This window comes from Thunnus albacares, chromosome 18, assembly GCF_914725855.1.
Source record: "Thunnus albacares chromosome 18, fThuAlb1.1, whole genome shotgun sequence".
Taxonomy (NCBI): Eukaryota; Metazoa; Chordata; class Actinopteri; order Scombriformes; family Scombridae; genus Thunnus; species Thunnus albacares.
The window spans coordinates 4133035-4161001 of NC_058123.1; the positions used below are offsets into that span (position 1 = coordinate 4133035).

The window sequence follows — 27967 nt, forward strand, 5'->3', positions numbered from 1 at the left end:
GGACACTAAAGATACGGAGAAAGATTCAGCTGCACCTTTTAAAGCCGTCCTTAGTTAACTTCCCTTCTACCTTTGTGAAATACTTTGTTTCCTCCAGCTACCAGACCCGAACCTCTCCATGGATCAACTTCAGCGTCCCTCGAGTCCACGTTGAACTTGGTAAAACTAAGTTCAACATAAAACATTTGCACTCTGCACCGCGGGCTTGGAAAGATTTTACAAGATAAACATCATCTGGAAATACTGTCTTCATACCAGACATTCAAAACAGGATTTCATGAGGAATGTAATTGTTTTATCTTTTCATTATCTTTCAGGTCCTGTTTTGTTGTGTTTGTTTTTATGTAACTGTTATCTACTGCCCTGCAGAGGGGTTTTTAAAGCTTTTTCTCTGAAAACAGCTGCCTGCTGTGTCCAAAAAACGACACTATGAGAGCGCTGAGAGTGAACCAAAACGATAAAGTTGCAGCCAGACAAATAAACAATGAGCTGAAACTCGTTATAAAGCTCCGTAAAGCTGCAGAGTCTCTGATAATTCTCTGCAGGTTCATCACTACGAGCCAAACACATCACACACTGACAGATCAGACATTGTTATATTAAAGGTTAAACAAATAAAAAAAAAAAAGATGAAAACGACTGATTGATAGAATTTCAAACAAAGGCACATTTATTTTCTCTTAAATCACTTATTTATAATAAACGAGGCGTCTGACACCCAACGGTATCATTCGCATCCATTTCATGAAATACATTCACACCTTTACAGAAGACAGTAGTATACAAACGGGAGTAAATCCGCTCTGCTCGACTCATTCGACCGTCAGAGTCTTTTGTTTCCCCTTTAATGAAGGCACACTGGTAGTGAAATACTGTACACGTGGAAGTCCTTAAACATACAAAGAGCTTTTCTGCCTGTTAGTTCCCTCGCTGTTACATTTCTTTTAAAATCACAGAAGAAATATCCACAACAGTAACTGTCTGCTGCTGCTGCTGCTGCTGCTCCTGATGTAGTGATAAAACAATAAAACGCTGATGATAATCCAACGCTGAGCAGAGCATAATGAGAAGTTGCTCTTTATATTAAAAATAGTGTTTTTTTTCAGTGACTTGAGCTTCACTCGCTCTGCACCGAGACAGTCTCAACTCCCCGAACAGCCTCCGCACAAAACACGTTTAATGAAGTGAGTCTTTGGCTGAGAGTTTCATAAACTTTACAGTATAATTATCATTAAAATATACTGAACGTAGCACCTCGAGGGGAACGTTTCAGCTCAGCTCCTGAACTGAATCGCTGTTGGTCTGTCGACACCAGCTGTGTGTGTGTATATATGTTCGTGTGTGTGTGTGTGTGTGTGTATTAGTGTGCAGGTCAGTCCATTTCGTCTTGTAGTAGAGGGTCTTTCTCTTCGGTTGAAGTGCTGGTTTTTCCATCTGGTTTGGTGTCACCGTCGTATTTATTTCTCTGTTTCGGAAGCAGAAGAAAGAAAGAAAACATCACGAGGTGTTCAGACGATAAAATAAAACAAACTTTTTAAAAGAAAAACTTCACTTCAAACTGAACATAATCAAACATGAGGTGGTTTGCAGCTTACCGTTCACACTTTCACAGAAAATATTATAAGTTTTTTAGTTAAAATTGGACTTTTACTTAGATTGTCGACGAACTAAATTCGACCAGACCTGTCGTACCAGTCATGAATGGATACAAATAGAGATGCACCGATACCGACTCAAATAGCTGGATGGATCTTGTATCAGATACCACTATCTACACTTAATTAATAACAATTCAGTAAATGTATATCTACGTATCTACGTGTTACATTTTGCTTTTCAAAGTTAGGAAAGTAATGTTTAAGTCGAGCCTGATGTTGCCTTACACATAAAGGAATGATCCCAGTCTCTTCCTCACAGTAAGACAAACAGTTTATTAATTAAACACTGATAGCAGATCAATACTTAAAGATCAGATATCAGGACTGAAAAAGTCAGATCGATGCATCTGTAGATACATTAGTCTGCTCTTCAGGGCAAAAAAACACACTAATGTGACCTGAAATCATTTTATAACGTCTTAATCTGAATGAATCTGAGTTTAAATATGATAATGAAGTTAACTTAAATTAATTATATGACTAAACTAAACTTATATCATCATCTTCTTAATGGCTGCTAGTTTACTGAGAGGGTTTTTCAACATGAGGACTTTTATGTCAGCAGTAGTAAACAGCTGCTTCAGGCTGTTTCTGCAGGTTTCTGTCCAGCATCACGTTGTGTTGCAGCTACTGTAGGCTGTAATATTCTCTCCTCTGATATCTCTGTGACGTCACATGACCTCCTCTCATTTGAGTCATGGAGCGTTTTGCTTTAGAAAGACGTTTTTTTTTAGTGTCTAACTTCATGTCAAAGCTCTTTATTTCTGTCACAGTGCAGCTGCTGCTCTGATGGATTCATATCTTCTAACTTTGACTACTGACGCTGATAAATGTGTCTGCTGGTTTCTGATTCTTCTTTTCACTCTTTGAGAACATTTTTATGAATGAAACTCGCCCACAAACGAAGCGGGACACGTCGCCTTTTGTGGACGTTTTAGGGGCATCGATGATGCTGATGATGAAATCTCAGGAACGTTCATGAACAGGTGACGTTCATCAGGATGAAACCAAAGATTTACTACAAGTTTGTGCAGTTAAGAGAGTTTGGTGAATCACTCGTACGAGCAAACTTCTAAGAAAATGTTCTCGCATGAGACCCAATGTGTTTACTATCATGTAAGATGAAAACAAGTAAGAAATCTTCACATTTGAGAAGCTGAAACCAACAAATTTCTGTCAACTTTGCAAATGTTCTCTGTTGTGTATTTATCCAGCTTCTATCCTGCTTTTGTACTGTCAGTTATTTCTTATGACGTCTTAAATCACATGTCAAAGTGTGTTAAACTACAAAGAAACACAGCAACAAATCTGATGACAGAGCAACTCCAGGGATGAAGCTAACAGCAGCAGCAGTAGTTTTCTTTCCCCTGTTTGCACCTCATGATGATGAAGCAACTTATAATTTTATTGTGCAAATAGGAGCAAAAGGATAAAACTAAACCATAAAACAAAACCATCCTGTAAAAACTGAACAAATGAATTACAGAAAAAATAAAATCTAACACATTTGAACTGTGAGCGATTGTGGTTCAAAATTACAAAAAGGTTAAAACAAATGCAAAATGTTGAAAGACCTGTTTTATTTTTATCATCTAAATATTCTGTATTGATTGAAACTAAGAGATTAAACTGAGTTTAAATAAATGGCTGATCCTGAAAAGATGTTGGATCTTATAACCAGATGTAAATATTTACATCAGTCAACAAGGAAACATAATTGTATTTGTGCATTTCTGTGTTAGATGCACCAAAAAAACATATTACTCAGATCTGGTGTACGTTATTTTACTAACATTAATACTCTCTTGTCTTTTTATTAGTGCTCTTCATGCTTATATGTCAATGATCTCAATAATGTCTTAATTTTATATTATTTTTTAGGGCGACTTTGTAACTACAGATGAAAAACAGCCTGTCAGCTAATTCTGGCACCTTTAAAGCAATGTTATTAATACACTTTGTCCCTGTTTAATAAATTAAACTATGATCTATTTAATTTATCCAGAAGTTTGCTGTGACTCTGTTTGTTTAAGACACAACAACACAGCTTCCATACTGGCTAAACCGGTTTTACTGCGGCTGTGTTGATGCACTCAGAAATGCTGACCAGTTACAGGCGACGGTGTGAGTGAGTGAAGTTGTTTTTCCAACTTTGGGTAAAGAGACAGAAGCCAAATGCAGAAAAAAACACGTTGAATTCATCTGGAGCTTCTTGATAACTTAAGTGTTTTCTCATGTCCCATTTATTTTATCTGTGATTTTCCCGGAAATGTTTTTGTTGTTTTCAAGTGCAAATATCTTACAGTTAATTTGTACAATTTGAAAAAAATGCACATTATTATACTTTTTTTAAAACTTTAGTCCACAAAACTGTGTCAACTTTATGGCTTTTTTAAAAAAAAGTAAAGTAACATTAGTCTAATGTAAAGTAAAAGTATAAATAAGTAAATTTAAATGAATCTGAACAAAAACGGCTTATGATGTCGTAAAAACTGCATCATCCACATTTTCATGACATAAAAAGTGGCGTCATCCTTTTAGCAGTTTTAACAATTTTAAACAACTTAAAAACTGTTTTTGAGTCCGTCACACATATTCAGGTGGTGTTTATATTTTAAATATATTAATTATTAATGAATTTCAATTGTAATTCTGTGGTAAACTTGAACATATGAACATTAGGAATCAATATATTAATATGTGTGTGTTTATAGATGTGTGTGCACCCACCTGAATTATTCACGATACATTTCTCCTGTGTTTCATGGTCATGTGAGCCTTTTATCAGCTCTTTATTGGAGGCCTAAAAGATGACCAAATTGTCTTATACATCAGCCAATCAGAGAATACAGAAGACATTTAAAAGCTGCCGGTCTGATTGATGTTGTTAGGTGGGTGAAACCGGCAGCGGCGGGTTTTATTTTAGACGGTGGATGTGCAGATATTTAGTGTTCATGCAAGGAGTCGTTTCTGCTGCCGATCGATTCAACCATGCAGTTAATTAAGAGAGGACATGCGATTGGTTAATCAGTGTTTTTCCTGACATGATCACAATTAAACAATTAAACGTGGAGGCGTTTGATTTGTTCGCCTCGACAGCACTTTTGATGGACTGACTATCATGCTGTATATAAACAGATAGGAAAGATAAGAAAGCATCAAATACAAACATTTGAAATTAAACAAGTGATGTAAAAGATAAAGATTAATAAATGTTTCTGTTGCTTCATGTTTCTTCTTTCTATGGCTCCCAAAAATAAAAAAAGATGGATTAACTATAAGTAGCAATTGTATAAATTATGCCTGTAGGAGCACGAGTAGCATTTTCTACTGTGTGGCATTAAATATTGGAAAATTGACTAATATCCACAATATGTGAAACATAAAATTAATTAATGAATTGTTTAATCTGCTCTCAACTTATGACTTGAACTTGCTTCTAGAAAGTAGTTTGCATGTTGCATAGTTAAGCACAAGACTACAGCTAATGTTTACTTTCATTTTGATTAATATGTCAGTTATTTGGAGGTTTGGTAGCCTGCAGGTTGGGACGTATACTGTCACCATCTAATAAAAAGGCATAAAATCACCCCAAAAAATCTAAATTTACAATTTTACAAAATTACAAAACCCAAGTTGACAAATTGTTTGTATTGTCCAACAAACAATACAAAAACCCCACAGATAATTAGTTCAATATCAGACAAAATAAAGCAAATATTCACATTTAAGAAGCTGAAACTAGAGAACATTAGGGGGAAAATATTGGGAATTGATGCTTAACAACTTTAATCAGAAACTATTTTGAAAATTGTTTATTTTCTGTCAATTCACTAATGTTTAAGCTAATTCCTCAACACTTTACTACAGTAAAACAAAACATATTTTAAAAGATAAACACCTGATGTAACTGTATAGAATCAATTATTTTTGTAATCCATTAAACAACAAACAGAGAGCAGCGGCTGTAAATCTGAAAAGTTAGATTTTATGTAATTTACTGTGTAAAATCTTGATTCGAAACTGGATGTAAACTCCTTTAATTTAAGAGAAATGTAGCAAATCATAATCAGAACTTTGAGGACAAACATCAAGTTGACACCCAAAGTAAAAAAAAAATCAAATGAGGATCAAAATTTCACAAAGTAATTTGGATGATTGGAACCAAACTGTTTAACAGTTTTACAAACCCCGAAGATAACTTTGGAGGTTATTGTAGCGTTTCTCTCAGACCTCTGCAAACACAGAGCATTAAAAAAAAAAAATTCACTTTCAATCATTTAAAACCTGCCAGTGTTCACTTCTAAAACCATTTCACTGAAATCTAAACCGCAGAGCAAACAGTTCCCCTCGCTCTGCTTTATGGTCGGCTGTGATAGTGAGAGCACAGGCAGGAAATACACATGTACTCATTAACTTTAACTGGGTGGTTTATGGTATTATTCAACCATCAAGCATAAAGCGTTTCATAACACATCACAAACACACAACATGGTAAATGTAGACATTGGTTTTCTTTTCTCCAGCAGCTCCTTTCATTGTTTAACCATTTTGGGAAATATGGAGACGTTAGCTTAGCTTAGCATAAAGACTTGATGCAGGGGAAAACAGCTAGCCTTGTTCTGTCCAAAGGTAAAACAAATCTGCCAACCGTCACCTCTAAAGCTCATTAAATAACACGATTTATCTCATTTGTTTATGTCATATAAGTGTTAAGGTTGGAGCCAAGCTAGCTGCTAAGCTAAGCTAAGCTAACTGTCTCCCAACTGTAGCTTCATCTCGGCAAATAAAGCAAATAAGTCAGACTATTTCTTCAAAATACTCTAAATATTTTAGAGTTGCACAGTGGGAGGAGACGCTGGCGTTTTTCCTTTATTCTGTATTCACATTTTTCTTTAAACAATCTCCTCCGTGTTACTAAATACAGAAACACAAGACTCTCCTGTATAATTTAACGATCATATACATGTAGGTTCATGTTCCACCAGTTTTAATTATTTCAACTTAGAGTATTTTCAAACCTATAAACCTCAGTGTCTTTTCCTACAGAAAAAAAATTCAAGTGAACCAAAATGCATCACTAAAAGCCAGGCGAGAGCGTTCTGTCCTCTCACTGGTTAGATGTGTCCGGGGCGGGAACGAGAACTTAAACACTGCAAACAAACCGCTCAAGAATAAGTATGTGAGCGGCTCGTTTGCGGTGAACGACTGCTGTGTTCAGATCTGTCCAAACGAATCGTACCGAGGAGGAAAACCCAATCAACCAGATTAAAAAAGGCAGGTTTAAAAAACGCCTTTAGCTTCTGAGAAATCCTGCTTTGTCCATCAGTTTGGCGCCTGGCTCTAAATACTACAATACCCATGAGCCTCGGCTACTGTTGCTATGGAGAAGCAGCCAGTCAGAGGTGCGAATCAGAGCAGCAGCAAGTTAGTTAAAAAAACAACTTTCACTTGCAGCACACTAATAACGGTAATTTGAGCTCTGTGATTGGATGTTTCTTGCTGAAATGCACCTTGGGAGTCGTAGTTAACGTCCACCTGAGAGATTTTAATGTACACAAGCTTCTACGTTTGACTTTTTAAAATCAAAGAACCAGATATTTTCTAACGTAATCGTTCATCTTTTGCACTGATGACTCAGCCGGGAGAGTTTCATAAAAGCCGCGACTGTGAGTCATGTGACATCATCTATGGGGAAAATGAATACGACTTTTAATAATTGGAACCACAGAAATCGCTCTTCCCACTTTGCAACTTTATTACAGATGACAATTTAAAGATTTCACGTCATCTTTTAGGAGTGTTATTAAGAACATTCAGTGTTGCTGCATAATAACTGTAACTGTGACACTGTCAACTCATATAAATGCATCTGATGACTCATAAAAAAACGTTTATGACAGTTGAATCTATACGACTGTATGGACGACCTGTTGCCCTCTGACTGATAAGCCAATTATGATACGGTGATAGTTTACAAGTTTCCCATCAGTGTGAAGATAAAGAACGAGCACTGAAGGAGCTTCCGCAGCTGACTGACAGATTCTAACGTCTTCGTCCGGTCGGTCTAAGGGAAGGAGGTGAGAGTTAAAGATGTGGAGAGATTAAGTGTTATATAAATACATGTCAGCAGAGGAGAAGAGTGACTGTGTGCAGATGCTCTAACTGATTAGACTGAAAACCACTTATGATCAACAAAAGTATTATAAATATTAAAGGATGATTCTGGCAATTTTTCTTATTGTCAACAAAAAGACCAAAACCAACAACTAACTGATCTATAAGTATTATGTTTCTGATATATCTTAAACCTCCAAAAACTATTAAAAACATGTCAGCGATCCACACTGCTGCACTGAGAGCAACCCTGTCTTCTAGGAAATATGCTTTTATATTACTTGATTGCTGCCTAAGTTATGTTCACTGGCAGCATCTTATCAAAAGAACTAAACTAGAACAAATAGTTTTTACTCAGACACAGAGGTTCACATCCCGACTCCTGTGTGTGGTTTTTATTCTCTTGTTTTATCTGTCTTATTCCCTTTTAGCTTCTTTTTTTTATTTCCAAATGTAACACTTTTTAATTGTTTTTATATGTCTTTTTACTTGTGTTGCTTTTATATTCTATGTTGATGCCTTTTATGCTCCATGTAAAGCACTTTGGTTCAGCTTAGTGAGAGATGGTGGTTTCACTGAAGTGTTAAACATGTTTGTGATTCGAGTCACTGAAGACTTTTTTTCTGTATTTAACCAAAGATCATCTTTCTCTAACGTTAACCAAAGTGCTGCCAGTGTCTAAACATAACCAGTAGAAAGCTTAACATTGTTCTAGTTCCTACTGGTGGATGTTGTTGTTCTGCAAAATCTGATATTTTGATAGAATTAAAAGAAAATTTCTCTCATATGTTCAGTCTCAATGTTTTTGCAACTTGCCAAATATATTAGTTAACATCATTTTCTCATTATGTAGAGAAAAAAAAACATAATTCAGCCAGAATTCTAAGCATCTAGCTCAAACTGTGTTAAAAAAGTAAAAGATGCTGCACTGACAAATGTAACAGCTTACTAACAAATCTGAGATAAATTAATATAACTTTCAGCCTGAATATCAATCGGAGCATCTTCAGCACAGTCTCCTCTTTCATCTGTTTGCGGGTGAACATGCGTAGCTTTGCGACATGCTGCATGCAGTTTAAAAAAAAAACAAAAAAACAAACTCTGCCCTGCGTGCTGAGAGGCAGCTTTTACCTTCAGTCGTTGATGCGCCACGACGGCGATTAATATCGTTGCGAGTCCGAGAGCGATGAAGCCGTACTGCATATACTCCATCACAGCTGGTAGAACAACCAGGTTTGTGTGGAACGTTGTGAGGACGGGACCGTCTATATATCCTCTCTGAAGATTAAAAACATTAAAAAATACAAAAAATAGGTGCTAAGTGAAAACACCAAACAGTTGCATAAATCTGACTCCAAATACACTTTAAAAACAGTCTTATATGCACAGTTATATTTTTATTTTGGACATTAGCGACTTACCTCCTCAAACCAGATCATGGGCATCACAACTTCAGAAATCCTGCCAGTTTCTCTACAAGAAGAAGAGCATTCAACTTCAAACTCCAGTGTTACATAGTGAATGACAAGAAAAGCAAGAAAACTATAAAAGAAGGAAGGGTCATTACGTTATAATACCAACACTAATGCTCAACTTGGTGCCACTTCTGTTGAAGCTTATGTTGGATGTATGAAGAAACACATTAAATCCCAACATGTAATGAAGAAACTGTTCTACCAAATGAGAGAAAACAGAGAATATTGACTGATTTTTCCAAATGTGCGCACTCATTTATTTGCTGTATGATTTTAGGTATACTTTAAAGAGTTCATGGTGAGTCCAATTAAAATGCTCACCATGGAAAATAAAAAGAAACAGCTGCAAGTGAAGTGTCCGTTGAAAACACTGAGTTTAGCATAAATAAATATTAACAAAATCTGTATTCTTCATTCCATCTCTCTTCCTTTTATTCTGATCTGGAGGGTGCTTTACGATGATTGACAGAGATAATAATAACTAATGTTATGAGAATATATCACATACTCAAATAAAACCTTTACAATCCTCCTCTGATTATTAATTGTGCATCGGTAGGCTGTGAACTAACCCTCAGCTATAAAACAATAAGGGCAAAAACATTTCATGGCTTCAGAAACTTTAAACTTGATTATCAGAAAATATATCATAATTATGAATGAAGCAATCTCTGCTGTGATAAAACCAACACCTGCTGTACAGAACGTTAGCTAACGGGCTCAGAGTTAATTGAGTTTGGGTGTTATCACAGTTAAACTAACTTACTAGCATCAGTCTGTTACTAACCTCAATCACTGATGCATAAGAAGCTCCAGTCTGTTCTAGTTAGCTAGCATAACATTAGCATAACTTGCATGCAAATAAATGACTGAATTAACATGTAAATCAAAACTAAATGTACCTTGAAAACACAGGAAACATTAGATAAATAACAACACAACAAAATGCCTCCATCACTCAGACTGATAACCTGTAAATCTGAGAGGAGATGAAAGAGCAGTTGTGTTCATTCACCGCTACGCTAACGGCGCCGAGACCTTCCAAAAGTGGCACCAATGTGTGTTCGCGTGCCACCCAGCGACATAACGACCCTTCCTTCTTTTATAGTTTCCTTTTATAAAAGCAGGAAGTATCCACCGACATTTCATACTGAATGATGAATGGATATAAAACACAATACAAGAAAAATGTTAATGGCATGATAACAGTTCAGGGAATAACTTCCTTACGTAATTCCTGACACTCTCTTCATGTAAAGGTTGAGCTGCAGGCGGATGGACACGTTCAGAGGGACACCTGTTTGCTGCAAGGAGACACAAAAATATACAAATCTCACACAAGGGGGGAAAAAATAAAAAAAAAATAATGTTCTTGTATAACCAAAAAGAGGAGACAAAAGAAGGAAATCCTTATGCGTGTACCGGTTATTCTTTTGGGGACCATTTTTTGATGTACGATTGTATAATTTATAAATTTAGCATCAGATAGTTCACCCCAAGACTCCACTAACTGTCATGGAAGGAAAGTGAGATATAACGCTGTTGCAAGGACGTTGTTGTGCAATTTTGTCTGAAAGTCAAAATTACCAACAGACCTTCAAAACTTAACAGTCAGGGTTTGATTTATGTCTTTGCCCTTTATTACTCTGGTGGAGTTCACCTTAAATACAGTATATATATAAGACTGTACATGTGTGGACATCTGAACGTCTACAGTCTTCCAGAGGCTCTCACAGCACTGAAAATCAGTTTCCCAGTAGATGTTGGAACCAGAGTATTAGTTTGATTGATTTATCTATGTATTTATTGGGATCATGTACATAAATGTTACCATTTGATGTACTGTACTAGCGTTAGCTTATAGCTAATTTTCATCTGAAGTCCCTTATAATTAAAAACATATAAACAGCACAATAACAAACAGTACAAAGCAAAAGCAAAAAAAAAGCAAAAAATAAAAAAGTGAAGTCGGACATTGATGTTGGCTGATAACAGAATTCACTTTGGTAGCTTCTTTAAGACCGAGGGTGAACGTGCTTGTAGCGACTACTTTTCAAAAAAGGGCCGCTAAGAGACACGTCCATAAAAAAACATCCCGAAGTCCCGATGACGTTTTACTGATGTTTAATTGAAAAAAATAAAACAAAAATGAAAGATTCTGACAAGCAAAATACAATCTGACTGTGAAAATACAGCGATGAACAGACGATGGTGATGATAGTAACGATGGTTGACGATGGTGACGGTCAACAGAAAATATCAACCCCCCTTTATCCAAAAACTCCCGCCACCACCTAAGTGAACAGGTTAAATAATAGGAAACCACACCCATGTGTCAAGCAACGCAATACGTGATGCCCGCGTCAATATATTAACAGAAATAACAACATATTTTGGCTCCTACAGTGTTTTCGCTGTTGTGGCCCCCTAAACCTCTGGAGCCGTCGTCCCCTTGTAGTAAAAAAACGTTGAGTCAGTCGATAATTTTAATGAGCTCTTAAAAACTCACCTGCTTTATAAGCGCTTTATCTTGTAATGTGTGATTGTTCTCTGTTGTTTTCACTGTTTTTTTGTTGTATCTGACTTCCGTGTAGTTTTTATGGTTTTATTGTCGTTATATTGATATCACGTGTTGTTAAACTTACTCATTTTTATTCTATTTTATTTTTCTCTCAATTGTTTCCATTGTACAGCACCTTGTAACTCTGTTTTTTTTTTTTTTTTTTTTTTTTTTAAAGGCGCTTTATAAATAAAGTTTACTTTGCTTTATTTTACTTCTATATGGAGGCAGTACACAAAGTTAGAAGAAGAGTTCCCTTATATACTGTCTGTCCACATACTTTTGGCCATAAAGTGCAAGTGTTAGAAATTAAATTGAACCAAGTAAACAGAAGAAAACAATTCAAAGAGGCAGAAAACAAAATGTAAAAATCAAAAAATCTACTTATTAGAGGAACCAACACTGTTTCCAATCAACAGCTGCTTGTGATCCAGATGTTTCTAACAGCATCATTAGTACTGACAACATCTGTACTTTTGGAAAAAAAAAAAAAAGAACAGTTGAAACTGTCGTAGCAGAGTCTTTTTGTTTCCTTCTGGTTCGGAGTGGTTTTCTGGCAGGACAAGCTGTGATGCGGTTCAGTCCAGAGCTTCAGCTCAGACCTGGCGGACCGAAGCCACTAATTAGCAGGGTGTGTTTTCTGTGGCTGGCAGTGCTGTTTCTCAAATTTGAGAAAACACAGAAACATCTGGAGGATCCAGATTTTGCTCCTGGCAAACAAAATGTTTGCTTCAGAACTGCTTCGCTTTGTGGCGTAATCGTCCACACGTTCTTACAGTTCTGGTTATATAAGCAGAGAGAGTCGTGCATGTGAGTGATTCTCTTCATCTCCTGTTGTTCGTTAGCCGACAAGCGTTAGAAGAGTTAAGTGTGTTTACAGCAGAAAGAGTCTCGCTATAAATGGCTCTGGTGATATTATGTATGATCTCTAGTGGCCCTTTCATGACACGTTTCGCCCTTCAACCACATACGACTCTCATTGTTTGGTGACCTCAGGCAAGTGAGAAGCGGAAATCAACTTTTTACTGTTTCAGGAAATTAAAGTCCTCGAGCCCCAGAGGTGGAAGTAGTATTCCCATCCTTTACTTAAATAAACGTACCAATACAACAATGTCAAAAGTCCTCTATTCAAAATCTTAACTGTTTAGTCCAGTGGTTCCCAACTTAGGGGTTGGGCCCCTCCAGAGGGTCATCAGATAAATCTGGGGGGGTCGTGAGAAAGAAGTTCTGCTGCACAAATTTGTTTTATGTTTTTTCTTTGATCTCTTATATTATTTCACCTCTTTGGGTCTCGAACAGTTATTTTAATGAAACGAGTGGAAATGTCTCTTTGGTTAAACTGCAAACAACCATCAATCTGTTTTTATACACATTTTCAATTTGTGTATAAAAAAAAGAAATGTGGAAATGTCAGAAATTCAGGAAAAAGTCAAAAAATATATGTTTTTACGCTAGTCTGAGGTGTAAAAGTTGTTGTGTGGATTAAAAGCAAATTGCAAAACAGACTTAAATGTCACTGAAGAGCTGAAAACATCAGATCTGTGTGGAGCGATGATGAGGAGACTGTAACCTTCCTCACATTAATACATGAAACAAACAGAAATGTCATATTTCCATCATATTTTCAATCGTTTGATCTTTGACAGCTGATCTTTTAATAATCTTCTTCTGCAACGGTTTAACAGCATCAACTGAAGAATTAGCTGTTTTACCTCCTAATATTCACATAACAGCCTCACTTGAACATTATTTTCTGGAAAATTTGATCGCAATGTGCTCTACGTTTGAAAGGAAATATAAATATGTATCATATATATGTCATATTTCCATCACGTTTTCCATCATTCGAGCTTTGACTGTCGCTCTTTTAATGACGTCATCTCGTTGTTTCTTCTTCTTCTGCGACGGTTTAACGGCACCGACTGGACAATTAGTTTAAAATTTGCTCAACATTTGGATGGAAACTACCGTTTAAAAACACACTTGAAAAATTGGGAACGTGCCCTTTAAATGTTCACAAGAGAAGAGTTTAACTGTCATTTTTTATAAAAGAAGTGTATCATAAAAGGACATCGGCTAATTACATCAGTCATCGCTGCTGTGTAGCTGCTGCCGCTACCAGCTGCAGGTTTTATCCTCCCGACTTCAGCACATAAGAACTTTTAATCAGAGCCACATGTCAACAGCTCTGAGCTCTGAAATCTCTTTATCCATTTCCAATATATCGATTTCAAGACCTAAAACGTTTCCACTTTCACTGCTGCCAATCAAACATGCAGCGACTATTATCAATTTAACCAAACGTCCTGAATCCCATGTAAGTAAGCCAGTGTGACTAATTTGTGGCGGTGTTGAATTTTAATAAAAAAAAGGAGGCTCGTGTGCTCAACTTGGGATAGAGACATTTTCAGATAACAAAACAATACATTTATTCTTTACAGCTGGCTTAACTTAGAAGAAATTGCGATGATTTAAACAAAATAAAGGCCAGCGGTTTCATGAGGAAACATGAGGGCAGTAACAACCAGCGTTTGGACACAGACGATAATAAAAGAAGGAGCTTTGAGGGGGAAAATGTTCTGATTACATAACTCAGTGGTAACTCGGTCCTTATGTTATTAGAGAGCAGAGAGAAAGATATTACACAGAAGGCACTGCCAGTTTTACAGATCAACAGAATTATCCTGATAAAAAAAGAGTAATAATTAATACATATTAATGCAACTAAAATAATTCTGTAATTGTCTTTTCATTTTCCAACGGCTGTAGAAAACGTTGCGGGGATTAGCAGCGATGGAAAATAACTAAAGCTGGGTACATACCTAAAGACGAGCTGAAGCCTACCAAACACCGATTGGCGCCAAGCTTTTTAGTCTTTGGCAGTCGGGAAGGAGCATGAAAATTATACACACACACACTGAAACACTGCTCACTAACCACTGGAGTTATGGTGGGAAACGACCCCGAAAAACCCCGTGAAAACAATAGCAATTATCGCGTGTCATTGCACAAAAACAAACATGGAGGCGACCTATGAAGCAACCGGCTGCTTTTACTAGTACAACCATATGCAGCGAGGTTGGTGCTGAAGAGGCTGAAGATGTTTATTTAACAGTCTCAGTGACATTTGTAGGTTGCAAATATCAAACACGTTGAAGAAAATCTTTTATGAGAATGACTGGAAGCGACTTTAGATAAAAATCTTCACACATTAAATGATTTTATCTGCTAACTGTCAACACTGACGGACCCATAATCAGCTCATCAGTCATCGTCAGAGTTGCTTTAAGGCAGTTTGGGAACCACTGATTAGATTGAAAACTTCTCAACAGCCAGTTGCTTCTTTGTACTGATGTTTTTTTTTTTTTTGCATTTTGCTTCATTTCTCTTTGTTTTAATCTAATTTATTGTGTGTTTTTATCCTGTGTGTCGGATGCTTTGTGTTAAAAGCTACATTAAACTACATTAATAAATCTTTACTTACTAAATGCATTAAAAGGAATCTCAGCTGTAACGTGGAGACAAACTTGATACGGTTCCAACATTTTTATGACTTAATAAAATCCCGCGCCAACTAATTTCCTTTAATTATTAACTTCGATCTCGACTCGCTCGATCAGGCTGAAACGCTGCGCTCTCATCCGCTTGGATCCATCTTAATCTTTCATCTGCAGAACCGTTTCATTATCAACACTGATATATTTTATTGTAGCCACATAACCTCCTTAACTCACATTTAACTGCATTTATGAGGAAATAGCCCAATTTCCAATTACCTTATCACCACGCAGCTGACTGCCAACTTCACTGCCGGTGAGGTTTACAATGAAGAGTTGCACAAGGAGTTTAGAAAGCATTGAAACGTGGCAGCGTTACATCAGAGTTATCAGTCTCCTACAACATTATTATCCTCAGTGCACTAATTTTACTGTGTTATTCCACAGCAGTAAAACCAGAGTAATTAAGTATTTATCAGTAACTTTTCTTCTTGCGACTCTAAAGAACGACAACATTTGAAAACATTAACTTCAAACTTGAGGACGAGGGTCCTCACAGTTCATTATCACTACAAACACATGTGATAGATGATAATGATCTTCAGAGTCTGTTTGACTCACTGATAACTGTGAGACTGCAAGATGATAAATGTTAAATAAATAAACAGGCTTTGAACTGACGAGTCTCGTTGTTACTGAACTCTCAACAAGGATATTAAAGATATTAAGCATTTATCAATCTGTGTCTTTACAATTTAATTAATTAGTATGAAGGATCGTCATTTTAAAGCTGGTTGGACAGAGAAACAAACGACTGTGAAAAATAGAGTCACAATCTAACATTATATTATATAGATTCAGAGTGTCATTTAATACATTACAGTCTCAACTTAAAACATAATTAAAGCTGCAACAATCAGTCGAATAATCAATTAGTTGCCAACTATTAAATTCATCACCAACTACTTTGATAATCGATTGATCATTTTGAGTCATTTTTTAAGAAGAAAAATTAAAAATTTCTGGTTTCGTCAGTCCTCTATGACAGTAAACTGAATATCTTTGGGTTGTGGACTGTTGGTCGGGAATAAACGAAACATACGAGGACGTCGACTTGAAACAGTGATCGACATTTTCTGACATTTTACAGACCAAACAACTAATCTATTAATCAAGATCGGTAGATTAAACGATAATGGAAGTAATCCTTAGTTGCAGCTCTAAACATAAATCAACATAAGCTTAAACATCCTGTTTTGTGTTGACACCAAATGTTGCCTTTTGCACTTTATGTCCTTGTTTGCGTTGTTTAAATGTTAAATGTAGCACTTTTGGCCACAGATAAACAAACTTTAATCCCCATTATGGGTGTCTGGACAATTAAACTCTTGATTTAGATTGAGTTATGTATTTATAGTCCTCCTACAGTCAAAAACATCTTCTTCTTCTTGTTCCTTTCAGCTGAAGGAGGAAAGTTTCTCTGTTTTCACCTTAAATCTCAGTTTGAACCTACGAGCAGGATTTGTGACATCACAACCAGTTTGGAGCCAATCGTGCAACTTACACAAGTGTGATGAAGCCTCAAACACTGAGAATGAACTTTACAGTGAAGGAGGAAACATCTGGTGTCCAGCAGGAAAACTTTTAACATGAAAAATATTTACATATTTATAGATGAGGGAGGAGGAGGAGATGTAATTTTAAGCATTTTTAACCAGTTAACTGAACTTTAATGGAGTTATTATTCAAAGCGTATTTCTTCAAACATGTCTGGAGTGAATCTTTACACAACATTTGAAGTTGGAGGTCAGCAGTAAAAGCAGGATAAGCCACCTCTCACCCAGCGTGGATGAAATTTTTCTTACATATTTACAAAGAGATAAAAACTCGTACTTGACCGTGACACACAATACAAAGTCTGTGATATGTAATCAGTCCACCTCTGCTCAAGATGACAACAACTGACCTCAAGGACACTAAAACTATCTGAAAATAATCTGATCCTGTGAACGATTTTATTACTTCTGAGACCCTGAAGAAATGCTGCCGAAAGTCTTAATGGCAGCTCTTTATATCGCAGTACACTGGACTATACGTCGATGTTTAGTGGGTTTATTTATTTGGATAAAATTTACATTTAGGTGAAGACACAGCAAGTTAAAGCACAGCAGAGTGTGTGTGTGTGTGTGTGTGTGTGTGTGTAAATGCTCACTGGGTGAATGTCGATGAAGAGGCCATGCTCTTCCTCAGTGGGATGAAGGCCCTGCACGTAGTCCAGCAGCACAGGATCAGCATTATAGAAGTGAGGATGAGAGATGAAGACTGGAGAATCTGTAAAATGGGACCAGTTATTCAGGTGGATCAAACTGGAAAAAAGATCAAATGAAGCAACAAATAAACTGGCCCCGATTCAAATCTCTCACAAGATAACGATTGTTAAATATGTGTCACTTTTGCACGTTTCTCCACATCTCAGAGGTACTAAAGCTGTGCAGAAACTGCATGTTTTTATTCATCTTGTTCATTGTTTTTAACTCACACTACATGTTTTAATCTTCTTTTCTTCGGTTTGGTCGGTTTTGTCCAGTGACAATTCAAATAAACTTTATTCAAACAAGACAACCATGTTGACAAAAAGAGAGAAAGGCAGCAAATCTACTATGAACAGGAAGTAAGAAGGGAAATGTGAAGATTTGTTGCTTTTCTCTATTTTCTATCATTTCAAATAGAATATTTGTGGATTTTGGATTGCTGGCCAGACAAAATAATACAGCTGTATTGATTACTTGATTAATCAATCGACAGAAACTTAATCAGCAACTATTCTGCTTATTGATTATATCGTTCTGAGTTATTTTTTTAGGGAAAAAAAATGTTAAAATTCTCCAATAACAGTTTCTTAAATGTGAATATCTTTGAAGAGGTCACATTGGGTTTTAGGAAACAGTGATTAACATTTTCTGATATTTTATGGACCAAACAACTAATAGATTAATCGATAATGAAGATAATCGTTAGTTGCAGCCCTACAAAAGGAGGAGTTTGAGAAACATCACCTTGATTTCTATTTTCTCACATTTTATAGATGAAACAATTGATCAAACACAGATTAATCATCACCAAAAGTAATCATTAGTTGCAGCCCTAAATAATACATGACAGCTTCCTGACAAGTTTTATATAAGCACTTTTTTCTTTTGATCTCACCAGCATCTTTTTTTACTTCTCAAATGCATTAAGGGTTTTTGTGTCTTGAATATATACTCACTGTGGCGGCAGCTGCTGACATTCAGCAGGCCGGACTGTCTACAAGGGCAGAAGCCTTCATTGGGAGCGTAGTCGGTCCCGTTGGCGAACAGGGTCTTAGGTGCAACATATCGATACAGAGGGACGCCCTTAAACTCACCGGGACGCTGGTATATGAGCTCCATAGATCTGACAAGTAAGACAAAGAAGAGGAGATTTTAAGTATCTAGGAGGGAAACACAACAAAGAAAGAACTGAAAAAAAAAAGAGTGAAATACATTTTTACCTGCAGGCGTCGGGGCTGTAGAAAGGTAAAGTGCTTTCCTTTGTCATGAATGGAGGCCACATCTGCCCAGCTGTTCCGTTAATCATGTTACACTGAGGGGTCCCCCAGTTGCTCAGCTGGTGACAGAGAGGACATCAATAACCTTTATTTGTACAACATTTTTAAAACAATGTTACAAAGTGTTCCACAAAAAACAATAATATATAAAAAAAAATTATTTTGCGCCACATCTAATGATTAGTTTCATTATTTATTAATTGATGAGTGGTGTGGACTATAAACATCAGAAAATGGAAAAATGCTTGGCACAAAGAGATGTTATCAAATGTCTTGTTTTCTCCAACAAACAGTCTAAAACTCAAATATATTCAATTTACTACAATTATGGGCAGATTAAAAACTCTCATTTATCAACAGTTCAGTATTTTTGCTTGAAAACGGACTTAAAGATTAATTGATTATGAAAATAGTTGATTAATTTTCTGAGTCCACTAATCAATTAACTGACTATTTGCTGCAGCTCTAAAATGACTAGTACAACACAAAGTGAAAGACAAAAGTGACATGCTCCATAAAGAACAATTAATGCAGAAATGTATGAGAAATTTTGCTGGATTTTATAAAAAATGAGTTTTTAGTAGAGATTTTAAAAGAGTCACTGGGGTAGCAAGATCAATTTCAGGATAGAAATGGTTGTTCTAGATTTTCTAGTTTGAAGTCTAGATTGGGGGACAACAGGCAGAGTCTTCTTGCAAGATCTGAGGTTGAGTGCAGGTACGTACTGCATGGGCCTAAAAGATCACAAATGTATGCTGGAACCAGAATATGGAGGGCTTTAAAAGTAATGAGTAAAACCTTAAAATGAATTCTAGAAGAATCTACTGGAAGCCAAAGCAACCAGGCTAAAATGGGGGTCAAGTGATCTTTCAGCCACTCAAGCAGGTAAAGAGACATTTACAATAATCAGTTCTGGAAAAGATGAAAAGTATGAATAACTTTCTCAAAGTCAGAGAAACAATATGAAGTGGATAAAAACAAGACTGGACTATCTTATTAACATGATAATCAAAACTTAAATTAGAATCAAAGATAATCCTAAACTTCTTGTATTAAATGACACAAATAAGATTATTTCACAATTTTCTTTATGGAGTTGGAGTAAGTTTTTGGGTACCCAGCATCCGATGTCTGTTTGACAGTTTTTAAAGAAGTCAGACTGCAAGTGGATCCTGATACATGTAAAGATGCATATTATTGGCATAACAATGACAAGAAATCTTAGGATTATTTATTATTCTGCTAAGTGGAAGCTTGTAGATATAAAATAGAAGAGGACCTAGGATAGCGCCTTGAGGTACTCCACAACTCAGCAGCAACAGACTGTGTGAGAGGTAGGAGCAACTTCTGTAACTCATATAATGTTTTTAGATGACAAATTATGATATTATGATCTACTGAATCAAATACAGAGCTCAAGTCAAGTAATGCGACCATTAAAGACTGTCGGTGTCATGTTGACATCTCACCTTTGTCAGTCCGTTCCAGGAGTCGACTTTATGGACTTTCCTGATATCATCTTGTCCGGTGAAGATGGTGAACAGGCCAGTGTTGGAGTTGTTGAACTAATAAAGATACAGATGAACACCACACTTTTATCTATATGAGGAATTAAATTCAAGGAAATTCATTCAACTTGTTTGTTAAACCTCAAGGATACACACAAAACGTGTGTTTTGGTGAGTAACACTGAATGTAAACAGAACTTTTCTTTGTTTTCAAGAAAACTTCACAGGGCACATTTAGGGCTGTGACAGATGCAGCTTACTTATTAATTTCAAGGTAACTGCAGATTTTAAAATTGTAAAATCTTATCTTGTGTTTTACATAATTACTAATTACCCACTAAATGCACTGCTGTTTCTCCTTTGAAGAGCCGGTAAAACAGTGAGTAAAGAGCAAAGATAAAGTGAATGTGAAGGTGCGATAATCTGCATTTCTTTTAATAGCCACAGTTTGGCACCTTTGTGACAAAACAGTTTCATGTTGGTAAACTGGCAAAAGAGGCTGATAAACGAAAATATGTGTTCACTCTGGTGCTCACAGGATGTCCCTCGCTGTGTGTATAATGGCAGCACAATTAATTGAAATATTATCACAATCTCAAGTCAGGCCTCCATTAGTAAGTAGAATCAACATTCATTGAAAATCGGCAATTTTAGCATGCATGCTAGCATTTTAAGTCCACTTCATTATGTTTTTTCTTTTAATGTGCTTATACTAAATCCTTGAAACACTGTTGTGCACTTGGACTTCACATTTTTTTCTGGGGGCCATAAACCTTGACTCCTAAGAGAATAATAAACCATTTTAAACTCTCACCTCAGCAAAGAGGCCAAACTTCCCCGTTGAGGGCAACATGCCGGGCAGGTATTTGTTGAGAAAATCCACCAGTCCACTGTCATAACCCCACATCAGCTCCCCTACCGTCTTGGTCAGGAACGGCCCCTCACCGAAAGTCTTGAAAGTGGCGCTGATCATTAAGCGCACAGCGTAGGGGAGGTTTTCCATCATCACTGCTGCACCCTGAGAATACAGATGGGAGTGAAAACACAGATTTACTGAAAAAAGGATTGTGACCAAAATAACTAGACAATGTGTGTTGAACTAAAGGGAAATAATATCTTACCAGCACCAACATGTTTGGAATCGTGACAACATCCGACTCGTTTCCTGCAGACATGGTGGGCTCGAAGAAATACCTTCTGTATTCCCTGTACGACACTGTATTATTGGGATGAAATGTGATGTTGTCTTTCTGTATGCGTTTTCTGAAAAAAAAAAAAAAAGGAAGAAAATACATTGATACCCTTGTTCTCTAACAGCTCAGGTAGACTGTAGAGCAAAAGCTGAGGTTCAAGGTTCACAGACTCCTACTAATGCCACAAAGTGATAAAGAGGATGAAGGCAGATAAGATAGATGAAAGGAAGAAAGAATAAACCATTTAACTAATTGATTGGAAACTACTATTATTAATACAGCTGGGTGTCTAACCTGAATTCTTTTTGGTATTCAGCAAAATGTGTCCATAACACCAATTAACATTTAACATTTAAAGGGGAATTCGACAGATTGCCTCAAGTGATGTCACTCTGCTTGTGCAGTACTGGTTATAAGTTTAGAAAGTGTACAGATACCTCAACAATGGACGTGGACTTTCATTTTTCCTTATGTTTATTTATCTAAGACTCTGTATATACATGATCACCTTTAGCATGGACCTTATTCACATGAACATCATGAGTTTTAATGCTGATTCTGATGCTGATACAAAGGACATCACTGGTCTAACTTAAACAAGACTAGGTCAAAACCTAGTGGATGGCTGCAGTGTGAAGTAGTGGCATTCAGTCGACCAATGGTGTAACTTCATCACTCAGTCAGTCAGTCAGGGACATTTGTGTTTATAGGGTCGGCCCCGCTGTTGCAGTCCAGCCAAAAATGAGATAAGACAAAAGAAAAGCTATCTGAACGCAAGATGTGAAAACATTAACTTGACCACTGAACTGTGAGAACTCTACTTTCATAACGTGTGTATTATTCAAGGATAAGATATTCTATATGTTTCTTATTCTCAACAAATCCAATGAAATGACTAAAACCAATAATGAACTGGTCTACTCTGATATATTTTATTCCTCTGTGAAGTAGACCTCCGTTGTTGTCCAAAAAAACACATCAATGAGCCACATGGGTGACATGTTCCTTCATCACCATGAATACAAACACATTGTGTAGTTTATTTTGACTCAGTGAAGGGCGCCAGAGGTAGGCAGTCTAAGGGACCACTGGCCCCCCCACTTTAACCTCCTCCCACATTCTTTTTATGTCGGGAATCAGTGTGTCCCCGCAAACAATGCCCCTATATTGCAACACTTGCGGTAAAAAAAAAGACGTTTCAATCATTCCAGTTCACTCTAAGACATTAGGTAAAATAAAGCAGTAAACATTCAGTAAAGGACGTTAACATTCATATCACCTGCTTTCTGATACACAGCTGCAGAAACTCGAAGTTTTGGGTAACTGAATAAAAAAGCTTGTATCTAAGCCCACAAATGCTTGTTAGCTGCTTTGTGTTTGGAATTATATATACACACACAACTCCGCAAATTATAGTTACTCCATTAAAGTTTACTGAGTCTATCTACCACTACACACACACACACACACATACATACAAACTTTTTGGCCCACGCACCTCTGAGATGAACCCGGCACCCCTGCACTCAATCCCTCACACTCCTGCTGCCAGAAATACTCACTAGAGCATCAAATGTAGATTCATCCACCGCTGAAAGTAGTGTCTGTGAAGGACTAGAACGGCCTAAACGGTATTGTTAAGGTCTACTCTAAGATTATTGGTTATTGGTCCAGCAAAGACACTTCTGGGAGTCCTTCATTCTTTCTGCTATCAGGCTGCTAGATGCCCGCAGTAGTCATTATAATGAATTCTTTTAAACTTGTGTGTGAACTATAACGGGTGTTTTTTATCCTTATTTGCTCTCACCTGGCTCCTCGCATAAACCAGCGTATACAAGCTGAACCGAGCGTGCCAGAATGTGTTTGTTGCTCGTGCTGTTTGTAACTATGTGTTGTCTCTGACATGTTGTTGCTTGCCTGTGAGTTTTTCTTGTGTTTGGTCTGGGTAATCAGTAGAACTTAATCGCCCTTCTGGGGATAAATAAATTCACCCGAATCTGAATCAACAAATGCACGATTTCCCAGCTGTTTTAGGAAATTACTGAGCCTTTTTAATAGTGAAACTTTACATCAGTGAGCACTTTTTAAAAGATATATGTCTTGAATAAGAACTAATGGCCTTGGTGCTGAAAGCCAGAGACTGTAGGGAAGTCAGAAAGTATTGAGAGATGGATTAATACATAGAGCAACACCAGTCTTATCCTTTAAAGATGACACATTATGATTTTTGTAAATTTCTATTATTTCTGATGTTGGATGCTAAACGTGGTCGAAGGCGCTGCATAAAGGGCCAATATAAGATAAATAATTAGTTTTTAACTGGAAATCATGCAAAGATATTCCAGTAAAGCTCCGGATTTATAATATAAACCTGGAAATGTGCAGATTGTGCACTCTTTAAATATAAGAAATTACATGTAGATGCACACACTTAATGAAATTTAACTTTTAAACAATTAAACTGCAGCAGGAAAGTGAACCTGACTGGAAAAAGTGACAAGTAAGCAAGAATCTGAGGTAAAAAAAAAAATCTTTATGTTACAGCTGCAACTTTTTCATCCACATCACTGTACAATTTTTAAGAGTCCAGATCAGCACATGTTGCCAAAAGATGTAGTGAGTAATGTTGTACAGCGACAGTCCTAATCTCCTCCACTGCACATATGGAATAGTTATGCAACAACTTTTTGGCTGCATCGTATTATGTTACTGGAGAAAAAAAAAAAGTTAAATTGCATGGATCTGCAGTGCCCTACATTTGCAGAGCACATAGTGTTCTAAAAAGTGAGCCAATAAGACAGAAGACACAGTCAGCATCTCATTGGCCGTATGGACGAAGCTGTAATGTTATGCAATAAACTAAGAGCAAAGATTTGTCCAGATAGACATCAAAAACTACACGTCCTGCAAAATGTGGGTCAATGTAAATCTGTGCAATTGAACCTTTCTTGGGTAACAGCATGAGACGCAACCCAAACATTGTTATGTAACTTTTTCCTTATGTGTCGCGGAGGGCAAAGAGGGTCGCTGTAAAACATTACTCACCATATGCTCTGCAACATATGGTGACCTAGATTTTTTTTTTTAAAACTGTACAGTGATGTAAGGAAAAAAAAGTTCCAGCAGTAGTAACATAAAGATTTTATACCTCAGATTCCTGCTGAGCTGCTGCTGCCTCCAAAAATGTCCTTAAAATTAATAATCATCAACTTTTTTGCTGCTAATTTTTGTGATCTATGGAATCATTTTAAGCTAGCTGTGGGTGATATTTGATGCTAATCTCTGTTTTGATGATCAAGTCACTTCCAGCTCAAGATAATTTAATAAGATTTGTATCAGTTATAAAGAGTTGTACATGCTTTTATCTGTTCTCAGCTGGTTTATTTCAACGCACTTTACTCAGGTATCAGCCACGCTTCCCTCCAACGTCTCTAACTGGTACAAAACGCCGCTGCTCGACTTCTTACTGGAACAAAGAAGCATGATCTGTTCTTGCCTCCTTATATTGGCTCCCTGTTAGATTTCATATTGATTTAAAAGTCTTATTCCTCACTTTTCAGGTCTTAAAACAGCGCCGCGCCTGAGTATATCTCTGATTTATTGACCCTTGCGGCCGTTAACGGATGGAGCCCTGCTGGTTCCTCCAACGCCACGGTTGTAGAAGCTTTTTGGAAATGTTTGATATACGATTTTTATTTATTTGATCCTGTTCATTTTATTGTCTTTACTTTGTTTTATCTGTCTGGTTTTATTTTCTTTTTGTAAAGCACTGTTAAAAAGTTTTATGTGAATAAAGTTTATTATCATTATTTCAAATGTCCAATAAAAAGCCATTAAGTGTGTGCATGTACATGTAGTTAATTTATAATTAAAGGGGACACATTCTGCACATTTCCAGCTCTATATTCTTTAAATCTGAGGCTCTACTAGAATATATTTGCATGATTTACATTTAACTCCTTATTTATCTTATAAAGGACCTTCAGTTCAGTAAAAATATTTCAGACAAGAAGCTCAAAACAGAGAAGACGACAGGGTAAATAAATCTTACGTCACATTTGAAGGCTGCAGGACAAAGTGTACTGATAGTGGAGATGCAATACAGCAATAACGTGTGTTTTCAGGTGACAGTTCAATGTATGTTCGCATACATTATATATGTTTTATAACGTTATAACTGCTGCTTACCTGTACACATAAGGGCCTTTCTGCTCAACCATCGGCTTCTCTCCGTTCAGTATCTCCTTCGGGTTGAGGACGTGGAAGAAGTAGACGGACATGTAGAACGGCACGGGGACGTCCTTCCACATGGTGTAGGACAGCTCGTTCTTCGGGCTGATCACTGTGTTCTGAAAATGAAAAAAATAATAATAATTGAATCTACATGAGGAACATATATTAAAAATGTTTTTTTTTTTACATTTGTGGAGCTGAACGGTGTCACATTTCCTTAAATAAATGGATCATTTTGTTGATAAAAACAGTCAAAACCTCCAAAATATTCAATTTTAAATGTTACAAAGTTGAAAACATTCACTTTTAAGAAGCTAGAACCAGAATATTTTTGGCATTTTAGCTCAAAAAGTGACTCAAAGGATTATTCAACTATCAAAATAGTTCATTTTCTGTTGATCAACAAGTCTATTTCATTATTTTTACCATCCAGTCCTTTAGATTCTCTGCACAGACTCTGTCACTGACCTTTATTTTAATTTCTACGTTGCTTGTACCGTAGCAGTCAGCACAAGTCAATCTCACTTCCCAAAACTTAAATTCCTCCTAATTCTACCATCATCTCTGTTCCTAAGTAGCCTTTTCTTTAAATATGCATCTTTTTGGATATCGACACAACTCTGACTGATGGAAATCAGCCGGAGTGGAAAGAAAATAAGTTCAGTAAATGTAACTAGAGCTTATTTTCATTATAATTCATATTTTTTCACTGCACTGATTGTTCAGTGTATAGAATGCCAAATAAAATGTGAAAAATGACCATGCAGAGTCTTCAAATTGTTTGTTTTTTGTCTAACAGCTCAAAACAAAAACAAAAAAATCATCTTATAATATTAAAACAGAGAAAAGCAACAAATCATCACTAGATTAGATCTGTAGCTCTTTTGCATCTGATTACTTAACACAGATTGTCTCTGTGGCATCACTTTGAACATTTCAGTATGAAAACACACCATTACATTATTTTACAATTTATAATAATAATAATAACTTTATTTGTATAGCACCTTTCATACAAAAAATGCAGCTCAAAGTGATTTACAACAAAAAAATTAACATGAACCAAGTGCTTCACATCAAAAAAAGACATAAAAAGAATATAAATGATGATTTTCACAGTTTTGATCATTTTTTCTGTACAGGACAGCTTTGTCACAGAATGGAAAATATTCCCAGTTAAACCAGAACAGATCAGACATATAAAAATACTGCAGAATTCCTGCAATAATTCACCCAAAATGCAACTTTAAGCTGAATAAAAGCGGCATTTCTGATGTCAGAATAGAGTTTCAGTGAATGAAAAGCCACATATTGACACTAATGGCAGTTTATATAATCATAATCTTGTTTATTTCCCTGCATGCATGCGCATATTATCATTGATTGTTTTTCTTGGAGCCCTTTGACACATCAGCTGTGATAACAAACTTGACTCAGCACATTAAAACACGACTAAAGGTCTAAATAACAGAGTCAGGACGGCAGCTTACCTTTACTATCTGGTCGTCGATAATTAAAGGTCCTACAAAAGTAAGAAACGTCCCAAAAAACACCGCGAGGACACCTGCGATTATGAATCCGACAGCGACTTTGGATTTATTGAGTGCCATTGCTTCCTATGAACAGCTGACACTTAGCTTGTTTACGTTCAGAGAGAGATGTAGCCTAGCAGCTACAGACAGTTAGCTAACTGTTAATGACTTTAACACTGTCTGACAAATGAAACACGGTCACGCTAAGTTACGGTCTTCGGGTCTAGTGGGTCTTTATTCTCTCTGGACGATGTCGTTTGACCCGCTTCTATTGTCGCTGTATTTATAGTCTGATGGCCACGCCCCCCCTCCCGCGCCGAGGATTGTGGGAGTTGTAGTGCTCGCTTATGACTTTCACATTCTGGCTGTAATATTTTACGTTGCAGTGAATATTCAAATAATCTACTTAAGTAAAAGTACAATATCATACAAATATAAAATATAGTAAAAGTCAAAAGTGAAATCAGCAAAGTTCACTTAAAAGTGTTAAAATCATAAGAGTGCTCTTTACACAGAATGACCCCTTTTCAGTGTTATACAATCACTGAGCACTTTATTAGGAACACAAGTGCAATCTAATGTAATCCAACACAAATTATTAGGAA

General features: G+C 36.5%; 1 protein-coding gene across 4 annotated transcripts; it reads right to left on the reverse strand.

The window, feature by feature from the left end:
* Positions 1-647: 647 nt before the first annotated feature.
* scarb1 (scavenger receptor class B, member 1) lies at positions 648-27644 on the reverse strand. Of its 4 annotated transcripts, XM_044332994.1 has the most exons (14): positions 27321-27644; positions 25786-25946; positions 21526-21667; positions 21219-21422; positions 20366-20461; positions 18840-18955; positions 18576-18742; positions 17520-17638; positions 10481-10554; positions 9197-9248; positions 8907-9053; positions 5849-5893; positions 4389-4461; positions 1371-1465 (listed from the first exon to the last, which is right to left on the reverse strand). In XM_044332994.1, the coding sequence occupies exons 1-14, from the start codon at positions 27438-27440 to the stop codon at positions 1458-1460; spliced, it is 1524 nt and encodes a 507-aa protein (XP_044188929.1). In that variant the 5' UTR covers positions 27441-27644; the 3' UTR covers positions 1371-1457. The 4 variants fall into 4 exon arrangements, with proteins under 4 accessions (XP_044188930.1, XP_044188929.1, XP_044188931.1 ...); XM_044332996.1 differs by lacking the exon at positions 5849-5893 and having other exon boundaries at positions 27321-27643; XM_044332995.1 differs by lacking the exons at positions 4389-4461; positions 5849-5893 and having other exon boundaries at positions 648-1465; positions 27321-27643.
* Between the last annotated feature and the right edge of the window lie 323 nt (positions 27645-27967).

Coding starts and splice junctions, on each gene's coding strand:
- scarb1 (XM_044332994.1), bottom strand. CDS start 27,440: ATGGCACTCAATAAATCCAAAGTCGCTGTCGGATTCATAATCGCAGGT. Junction 25,947..27,320: donor TCGACGACCAGATAGTAAAG/GTAAGCTGCCGT, acceptor TTTCATTTTCAG/AACACAGTGATCAGCCCGAA. Junction 21,423..21,525: donor TTCCAAACATGTTGGTGCTG/GTAAGATATTAT, acceptor CTGTATTCTCAG/GGTGCAGCAGTGATGATGGA.